General features: G+C 50.9%; 1 protein-coding gene across 1 annotated transcript in view; it reads left to right on the top strand.

Moving 5' to 3' along the window:
- EMG1 (EMG1 N1-specific pseudouridine methyltransferase) overlaps nucleotides 1-5,319 on the top strand; it is a 15,313-nt gene extending 9,994 nt beyond the window's left edge. The window contains exons 5-6 of the mRNA XM_073595422.1: nucleotides 1,296-1,445; nucleotides 4,867-5,319. Coding sequence (XP_073451523.1) covers nucleotides 1,296-1,445; nucleotides 4,867-4,980 — 264 coding nt within the window. The 3' untranslated portion in view covers nucleotides 4,981-5,319. The remainder of the gene's footprint in view (nucleotides 1-1,295; nucleotides 1,446-4,866) is intronic.
- The last annotated feature ends 5,449 nt before the right edge of the window (nucleotides 5,320-10,768 follow it).

The following is a 10,768-nucleotide window of genomic DNA, read 5'->3' on the forward strand; positions in this document are numbered from 1 at the left end:
AAAAGCAAATATGCGGCGCTGATATGCGGGACTGATGGGCGCGGATATGCGGGACTGATGGGCGCGGATATGCGGGACTGATGGGCGCGGATATGCGGGACTGATGGGCGCGGATATGCGGGACTGATGGGCGCGGATATGCGGGACTGATGGGCGCGGATATGCGGGACTGATGGGCGCGGATATGCGGGACTGATGGGCGCGGATATGCGGGACTGTTGGGCGCGGATATGCGGGACTGTTGGGCGCGGATATGCGGGACTGATGGGCGCAGGTATGCGGGACTGTTGGGCGCAGGTATGCGGGACTGTTGGGCGCAGGTATGCGGGACTGTTGGGCGCAGGTATGCGGGACTGTTGGGCGGTTGCACTGATTCAGTGCAGTTCCCCCAACCCCCACCCCATCAGGAGAGCCCCTTATCGTGTCTCCTCTGCTTGTATCCTGTCAATGCGAATAGAGTAATGCTGATAACCGGCACTTTCTAGTAACGCTGTGATTGGACACAGCTGATCACATGGTAAAGAGCCCACGTCACAGACTCTTCACCGAGATTGAAGATGTGGTGTGTCGGAGCGAACAACACCACAGTACTGATCGCCACGCCGAGCGTCCCCTGGGGGCGCACACGAGCGACTTATCCTGCTGGACTTCATATAATGGAACCCCCCACCTTGCCATCATTTTGTTATGGGCCCGGGTGGGATGTGGTCAAAATGACACAAAGATTTCATCAGTTTTCGGACTCTTCTTCCTCCGGACACTGAAGCTTTGAGAAACAGCTGGTGGAGAAAACCACACCTGTACTCCATCCACTTCAGTGGAGTCCATCGGTGTCATCGGGGGGCTAACAGACCCCCCAATGCCTCCAAAAAAGAGGACCTGTCACCGCCATTATTCTATATGTTGGCTCTATATAAATCCTGTATAATAATAATGTCACCTGGACGGCATGTTAAAAAAGTGACAATCGCGTTAAATTTATTTTGTTAATTTTTTTTATTCCTGAAATTGATTTGCTAAACCCTTTTTTAAGTGTAAATATACTGCAACACATTAGAAATTTATCTAAATTCCTAGCCAAAAATTCAGATTTTGTGAGCAAAATTAACAAAGCTGTTCCAGCCCTGAAGAGGTTAAAGATTGTACTGTTGTCTGTCTTTCAATCTGAAAAGCTTGGATAGCGAGCTCTTTGTCACCAACTTTTCTAATTTTATTTTTAGCAATATGCAGTTTATAAAAAAAAAAAAAAACTATTAAAAAAAGATTAATTTGTTTTTTTTTTTTTTTTTTTGCAGGTTATTAAGAATCCGATTACAGATCACCTTCCTGTAGGTTGTGTGAAAGTCTGCACCTCCTTCCAGGGAGAGCGCATTTCCTGTGTGCGGGACCTGGTACCCACCGAGGAGCCGACGATGATCGTGGTGGGAGCGTTCGCCCATGGGGCGGTGAGTGACGGACCATACACTAATGATAGAAGTGATTTCATAGCCAAGTGTTTTTCCATGTATGAATGGCACACCGCCAGAGACCGCAGACTCCATCTGTAAGAGGACGACTTGATGTAGGCCAGTTTGAAGAATTGTTCTTTCTCCAGCCCTCAAAGTAAGACTATGGGGTACTCTGGAGACCACTAGAGGAAGCGTGGTGATAAACGTAGAACTCAGTGGCGGTGCGTCCATACGGGTGCTGCCCCCTCTCTCCTGCCACCCCCCTCTATCACCAATAGATAGATTAATGCATTGCATGAATCTATCTATGGCTGCCGCTGCCACCTTCTGTTCAGGCGCCCGGACCCTTTTCGGGCACAGGGCGCCTGAATTACAGCGTGGGGGGGGGGGGGGGGGGGTGGGTGGTTTTGAAGCACCCGATTGGAGCCATAGGCTCTAATAAGCGTCAAAAAAGGTGACCTGCGAGCGCCATGCCGGGGGCGCTCGCAGGTCACTCAGCTGTGTGTTAGAAAAGAGAATGAATATTCGCTTTAACACTACACCTCTCCGCCAATCAGGTGCTCGGATCTGATACCTGTCACCTGATTGGCTGAAACAACAGGCGCCGTGATTGGACGCCTATCAGGCGTCCAATCCTAGCAGAGGACGGGAAGAAAGGACGGGAGAAGACATCGAGGAGCTGTCCCACTGCCACCGAGAAAGGGTAAGTGCAGACGGCGGGCGGGGCAGCATTTGGTATGGCACAGTGAGGCTGCGTATGATGGGGGGGGCACGGTGAGGCTGCGTATGATGGGGGGCACGGTGAGGCTGCGTATGATGGGGGGCACGGTGAGGCTGCGTATGATGGGGGGCACGGTGAGGCTGCGTATGATGGGGGGCACGGTGAGGCTGCGTATGATGGGGGGGCACGGTGAGGCTGCGTATGATGGGGGGGGGCACGGTGAGGCTGGGTATGATGGGGGGGGGCACGGTGAGGCTGGGTATGATGGGGGGGGCACGGTGAGGCTGGGTATGATGGGGGGCACGGTGAGGCTGGGTATGATGGGGGGGGCACGGTGAGGCTGGGTATGATGGGGGGGGCACGGTGAGGCTGGGTATGATGGGGGGGGCACGGTGAGGCTGGGTATGATGGGGGGGGCACGGTGAGGCTGCGTATGATGGGGGGGGCACGGTGAGGCTGCGTATGATGGGGGGGCACGGTGAGGCTGCGTATGATGGGGGGGCACGGTGAGGCTGGGTATGATGGGGGGGCACGGTGAGGCTGGGTATGATGGGGGGGGGGCACGGTGAGGCTGCGTATGATGGGGGGGGCACGGTGAGGCTGGGTATGATGGGGGGGGCACGGTGAGGCTGGGTATGATGGGGGGGGCACGGTGAGGCTGCGTATGATGGGGGGGGCACGGTGAGGCTGCGTATGATGGGGGGGGCACGGTGAGGCTGCGTATGATGGGGGGGGGCACGGTGAGGCTGGGTATGATGGGGGGGGCACGGTGAGGCTGGGTATGATGGGGGGGGCACGGTGAGGCTGGGTATGATGGGGGGGGCACGGTGAGGCTGGGTATGATGGGGGGGGCACGGTGAGGCTGGGTATGATGGGGGGGGCACGGTGAGGCTGGGTATGATGGGGGGGGCACGGTGAGGCTGGGTATGATGGGGGGGGCACGGTGAGGCTGCGTATGATGGGGGGGGCACGGTGAGGCTGCGTATGATGGGGGGGCACGGTGAGGCTGCGTATGATGGGGGGGCACGGTGAGGCTGGGTATGATGGGGGGGCACGGTGAGGCTGGGTATGATGGGGGGGGCACGGTGAGGCTGGGTATGATGGGGGGGGCACGGTGAGGCTGCGTATGATGGGGGGGCACGGTGAGGCTGGGTATGATGGGGGGGGCACGGTGATGCTGCGTATGATGGGGGGCACGGTGAGGCTGCGTATGATGGGGGGCACGGTGAGGCTGCGTATGATGGGGGGGGCACGGTGAGGCTGCGTATGATGGGGGGCACGGTGAGGCTGCGTATGATGGGGGGGGCACGGTGAGGCTGCGTATGATGGGGGGGGCACGGTGAGGCTGCGTATGATGGGGGGGGCACGGTGAGGCTGGGTATGATGGGGGGGGCACGGTGAGGCTGGGTATGATGGGGGGGCACGGTGAGGCTGCGTATGATGGGGGGGCACGGTGAGGCTGGGTATGATGGGGGGGCACGGTGATGCTGCGTATGATGGGGGGCACGGTGAGGCTGGGTATGATGGGGGGGGCACGGTGAGGCTGGGTATGATGGGGGGGCACGGTGAGGCTGCGTATGATGGGGGGCACGGTGAGGCTGCGTATGATGGGGGGGGCACGGTGAGGCTGCGTATGATGGGGGGGGCACGGTGAGGCTGCGTATGATGGGGGGGGCACGGTGAGGCTGGGTATGATGGGGGGGGCACGGTGAGGCTGGGTATGATGGGGGGGCACGGTGAGGCTGCGTATGATGGGGGGGGCACGGTGAGGCTGCGTATGATGGGGGGGGCACGGTGAGGCTGCGTATGATGGGGGGGGCACGGTGAGGCTGCGTATGATGGGGGGGGCACGGTGAGGCTGGGTATGATGGGGGGGGCACGGTGAGGCTGCGTATGATGGGGGGGGCACGGTGAGGCTGCGTATGATGGGGGGGGCACGGTGAGGCTGCGTATGATGGGGGGGGCACGGTGAGGCTGCGTATGATGGGGGGGGCACGGTGAGGCTGCGTATGATGGGGGGGGGCACGGTGAGGCTGCGTATGATGGGGTTTTTTTTTTTCCAGAATTTTTCCATTTGTGCCCCCCCCCCCCCCCCCCCCCCCCAAAAAAAAAATTTTGAGCACCAGTTGCCACTGGTAGAACTCCTGAGTGGAAGGATCAGATCCTCCTCTTCTTTTTGGGTCCCCCCGGCTTGTGCCCCAATCAGCAAGCCTCTTAATATGGGGGACACTCGTGCAGGCTCGCTCCCCCCAACAACGCTCTGTGTGTCCATTCACATGTAGATCATGGCTTTGCCCCGCCCTTGCCCATCTCCTTATTGGTTAACTGGCTGTGATTGGCTCCTGCTGCTGTGTGAGAGCCAATGAGGAGAGAGTGAGACCCAGGAGAGCCTCAGCCCTCATGCACATTGCTGGATCGAGATGGGACTCGGGTAAGTATAAGGGAGGCTGTGGGGGGAGCTGGACCCAGAGGGGTTTTAATCTTAAGACCTAGACTGCATGAAGGTAAAAAGAACAAACAAACGTTGAGTCTTTAGAACCACTTTAAGGTCGTCTTCTGTGTCTGCCAATCCCCCGCACAGATTGTTAAATTGCATTGATGGTGAAAGGCGATCAACTAGAGTTTTTGGACTTGACTTTTTAAATGCCGGCACATCTTTTTCCTGTAAGTGACTCAAAACCTGTTTTTGTTTTTTAGGTTGACGTTGATTTTGCAGAACGCACGGTGTCGATCAGCGAATACCCTCTATCGGCCGCCCTCACCTGCACCAAGATCTGCTCTGCGTTTGAGGAAGTGTGGGGAATCATGTGACCTTCTCCTCCTAATAGTCCCTCGTTTTCTTTACTTCTCTAAAGTCTCGCTGTTCATAGACGTTGTTTGTTATTATTTTATATGTGATTATCATCTGTGAAGGTTCTCCGGTATCCGGCTCATGGTTGGTGTATCTGGTAGGAGGAAGTCCCAATCGGATGGACTTGTTCCGGAATGTAGAAGAACGTTTTCGTATCGATCACAGAAGACGAGGTTTGGTAGGATATGAAAGGTCCTCCAGTATTACGGAACAAGTCCAGCTGGTTGTGACCGACTATCAGATCTGTGTAATGAATGTACATTTCATTGTTCAAAAGAAAATAAAACCAAAAAAAGAAAGTCAGGTGTCTCATAATTGATTGGAATGTGAAACCAATTTCCTTCAGAAGTCACCTAATTAGTAAATAGAGTCCACCTGTGTGATGAGGCACTATTCCTCCCACTGACACCAATGATGGGGCACTATTCCTCCCACTGACACCAATGATGGGGCACTATTCCTCCCACTGACACCAATGATGGGGCACTATTCCTCCCACTGATACCAATGATGGGGCACTATTCCTCCCACTGACACCAATGATGGGGCACTATTCCTCCCACTGATACCAATGATGGGGCACTATTCCTCCCACTGACACCAATGATGGGGCACTATTCCTCCCACTGACACCAATGATGGGGCACTATTCCTCCCACTGATACCAATGATGGGTCACTATTCCTCCCACTGACACCAATGATGGGGCACTATTCCTCCCACTGATACCAATGATGGGACACTATTCCTCCCACTGATACCAATGATGGGACACTATTCCTCCCACTGACACCAATGATGGGACACTATTCCTCCCACTGACACCAATGATGGGACACTATTCCTCCCACTGACACCAATGATGGGGCACTATTCCTCCCACTGATACCAATGATGGGACACTATTCCTCCCACTGATACCAATGATGGGACACTATTCCTCCCACTGATACCAATGATGGGGCACTATTCCTCCCACTGATACCAATGATGGGGCACTATTCCTCCCACTGATACCAATGATGGGACACTATTCCTCCCACTGATACCAATGATGGGACACTATTCCTCCCACTGATACCAATGATGGGACACTATTCCTCCCACTGACACCAATGATGGGACACTATTCCTCCCACTGATACCAATGATGGGGCACTATTCCTCCCACTGATACCAATGATGGGACACTATTCCTCCCACTGATACCAATGATGGGGCACTATTCCTCCCACTGATACCAATGATGGGACACTATTCCTCCCACTGATACCAATGATGGGACACTATTCCTCCCACTGATACCAATGATGGGACACTATTCCTCCCACTGATACCAATGATGGGGCACTATTCCTCCCACTGATACCAATGATGGGACACTATTCCTCCCACTGATACCAATGATGGGGCACTATTCCTCCCACTGACACCAATGATGGGACACTATTCCTCCCACTGATACCAATGATGGGGCACTATTCCTCCCACTGATACCAATGATGGGACACTATTCCTCCCACTGATACCAATGATGGGGCACTATTCCTCCCACTGACACCAATGATGGGGCACTATTCCTCCCACTGACACCAATGATGGGGCACTATTCCTCCCACTGACACCAATGATGGGACACTATTCCTCCCACTGACACCAATGATGGGGCACTATTCCTCCCACTGACACCAATGATGGGGCACTATTCCTCCCACTGATACCAATGATGGGGCACTATTCCTCCCACTGACACCAATGATGGGACACTATTCCTCCACTGACACCAATGATGGGGCACTATTCCTCCCACTGACACCAATGATGGGGCACTATTCCTCCCACTGATACCAATGATGGGACACTATTCCTCCCACTGACACCAATGATGGGGCACTATTCCTCCCACTGACACCAATGATGGGACACTATTCCTCCCACTGATACCAATGATGGGACACTATTCCTCCCACTGACACCAATGATGGGACACTATTCCTCCCACTGACACCAATGATGGGACACTATTCCTCCCACTGACACCAATGATGGGGCACTATTCCTCCCACTGACACCAATGATGGGGCACTATTCCTCCCACTGACACCAATGATGGGACACTATTCCTCCCGCTGACACCAATGATGGGACACTATTCCTCCCACTGACACCAATGATGGGGCACTATTCCTCCCGCTGACACCAATGATGGGGCACTATTCCTCCCACTGACACCAATGATGGGGCACTATTCCTCCCGCTGATACCAATGATGGGGCACTATTCCTCCCGCTGATACCAATGATGGGGCACTATTCCTCCCACTGACACCAATGATGGGGCACTATTCCTCCACTGACACCAATGATGGGACACTATTCCTCCCACTGACACCAATGATGGGACACTATTCCTCCCACTGATACCAATGAGGGGGCACTATTCCTCCCCACTGACACCAATGATGGGGCACTATTCCTCCCAATGATACCAATGATGGGACACTATTCCTCCCACTGATACCAATGATGGGACACTATTCCTTCCACTGACACCAATGATGGGACACTATTCCTCCCACTGATACCAATGAGGGGGCACTATTCCTTCCACTGATACCAATGATGGGACACTATTCCTCCCACTGACACCAATGATGGGACACTATTCCTCCCACTGACACCAATAATGGGGCACTATTCCTCCCACTGATACCAATGAGGGGACACTATTCCTCCCACTGACACCAATGATGGGACACTATTCCTCCCACTGATACCAATGATGGGGCACTATTCCCCCCACTGACACCAATAATGGGGCACTATTCCTCCCGCTGATACCAATGATGGGACACTATTCCTCCCACTGACACCAATGATGGGGCACTATTCCCCCCACTGACACCAATAATGGGGCACTATTCCTCCTGCTGATACCAATGATGGGGCACTATTCCCCCCACTGATACCAATGATGGGACACTGTTCCTCCTGCTGATACCAATGATGGGGCACTATTCCCCCCACTGACACCAATAATGGGGCACTATTCCTCCCACTGACACCAATGATGGGGCACTATTCCCCCCACTGACACCAATAATGGGGCACTATTCCTCCTGCTGATACCAATGATGGGGCACTATTCCCCCCACTGATACCAATGATGGGACACTGTTCCTCCTGCTGAAACCAATGATGGGGCACTATTCCCCCCACTGACACCAATAATGGAGCACTATTCCTCCTGCTGATACCAATGATGGGACACTATTCCTCCCACTGATACCAATGATGGGGCACTATTCCTCCTGCTGATACCAATGATGGGACACTATTCCCCCCACTGACACCAATAATGGGGCACTATTCCTCCTGCTGATACCAATGATGGGGCACTATTCCTCCCACTGATACCAATGATGGGGCACTATTCCCCCCACTGACACCAATAATGGGGCACTATTCCTCCTGCTGATACCAATGATGGGGCACTATTCCCCCCACTGATACCAATGATGGGACACTGTTCCTCCTGCTGATACCAATGATGGGACACTATTCCTCCCACTGATACCAATGATGGGGCACTATTCCTCCCACTGACACCAATGATGGGGCACTATTCCTCCCACTGACACCAATGATGGGACACTATTCCCCCCACTGACACCAATAATGGGGCACTATTCCTCCCACTGATACCAATAATGGGGCACTATTCCTCCTGCTGATACCAATGATGGGGCACTATTCCTCCTGCTGATACCAATGATGGGGCACTGTTCCTCCCGTTGACACCAATGATGGGGCACTATTCCTCCCACTGATACCAATGATGGGACACTATTCCCCCCACTGACACCAATAATGGGGCACTATTCCTCCTGCTGATACCAATGATGGGGCACTATTCCCCCCACTGATACCAATGATGGAACACTGTTCCTCCTGCTGATACCAATGATGGGGCACTGTTCCTCCCGTTGACACCAATGATGGGGCACTATTCCCCCCACTGACACCAATGATGGGGCACTATTCCTCCCACTGATACCAATGATGGGGCACTATTCCTCCCACTGATACCAATGATGGGGCACTATTCCTCCCACTGATACCAATGATGGGGCACTGTTCCTCCCGTTGACACCAATGATGGGGCACTATTCCCCCCACTGACACCAAAGTCCAGCCCCCCTAAAGTCTGATGGACAGTAAACTGGTCCTTTGTTTAGAAGACCTCTAGCTTGTTACTTGTGGTGGTAAAAAAGGGAACTGCCAACCACGCGGATACGTATGCCTATATAAGGCTGGAACTATACAGCGATCTGTTCTTCCGTGGCTCAGAGAAGGTGCTTCATGGGGCAGAAGAATTCAGCTGAACCATCTTCTAACAGTGTCAGCCCTCATATACCTTTCTATTAAGCCCCAACCTTGTCACACCTTTTAGAACAATTTTGCCCCAGATACAGTTTCTCACAAAAGTAAGTACACCCCTCAGTGACATTTGTGTAAATCTTTTCTTCTATCTTTTCATGTGACAACACTGAAGAAATGACACTTGTCTACAATGTAAAGTAGTGAGTGTACAGCTTGTATAACAGTGTAAATTTACTGTCCCCTCAAAATAACTCAACACACAGCCATTAATGTCTAAACCACTGGCAACAAAAGTCAGTACACCCCTAAGTGAAAATCTCCAAATTGGTCAATAATAATAATAGGATACAAAATCATCAATACCCCCTTACAAAGTACACCTATGTATGAAATAAAAAAATAAAATTACCCCCCCCCCCCCTCATTCTATTTTAGATTTTAATATTTTTTTATTGAAAAAGATCCGACAATAACAAATGTATCATATAAACAATAGCCCCTTCCCGGGTTGTCATTATAACAAAGGCATATGGCTATAGAGTAAAAACAAACAAAGATATAGTAGACCATCGTCAAATAGACAAACATCTGCAATGGGATGTTCTCAGGTAAATATTCTGATATATAAAAAAAAAAGGATAATGATCATCATCATCAGAAGATAGAAAACATGACACATAGACAATTAATACACTTATTGGTATTTTTTTTAATCAAAGACATGTAGCAGAATACATTTTGGTCAATATTTATAAATTTTTTTTTTTTTTATTTAATTTTTTTTTATTGGATACATTTTATGGCAGAAAGTAAAACATTCAGTTTGTTGGGGTTTTTTTCAAATTTTTTGGTCTTTTTTCATTTATATTGCAAAAAATAAAAACCCAGTGTTGGTCAAATACCACCAAAAGAAAGCTTTATTTGTGTGGGGGAAAAAAAATGATATAAATTTATTTTGGGTACAGTGTTGCATGACAGCGCAATTACCAGTTAAAGTAGCGCAGTGCTAAAAAAAAAAAAAAAAGTACTCTTTATTTTTCTTAAAAAATAACTTTTAATATGAATAACGATAAGGGGAAGAAACATATAGAAGAGATGGAAGGAGCTGCACACCCCGAAAATAGGTTATAAAAGGATATTTTCCCCAATGGGGCTTTAAAACAGCAATGTACAGGATCAAAGAAGAAGTTCTTAATGGATATATAGAAAGTAGTTTTTATGAAAAAAATGTCCAATATCATGGTTTATTAAAATACGATATAATAAAAAATCTGGTACAGTAACACAATTCATATTTCACAGTGCAGTAACAAACACATATTTGTACACATTGTTACATTACATAGTGTTACATGGTTTGCGAGCC

The sequence above is a fragment of the Aquarana catesbeiana genome, linkage group LG08, assembly GCF_042186555.1.
Source record: "Aquarana catesbeiana isolate 2022-GZ linkage group LG08, ASM4218655v1, whole genome shotgun sequence".
NCBI classification, from domain to species: Eukaryota; Metazoa; Chordata; class Amphibia; order Anura; family Ranidae; genus Aquarana; species Aquarana catesbeiana.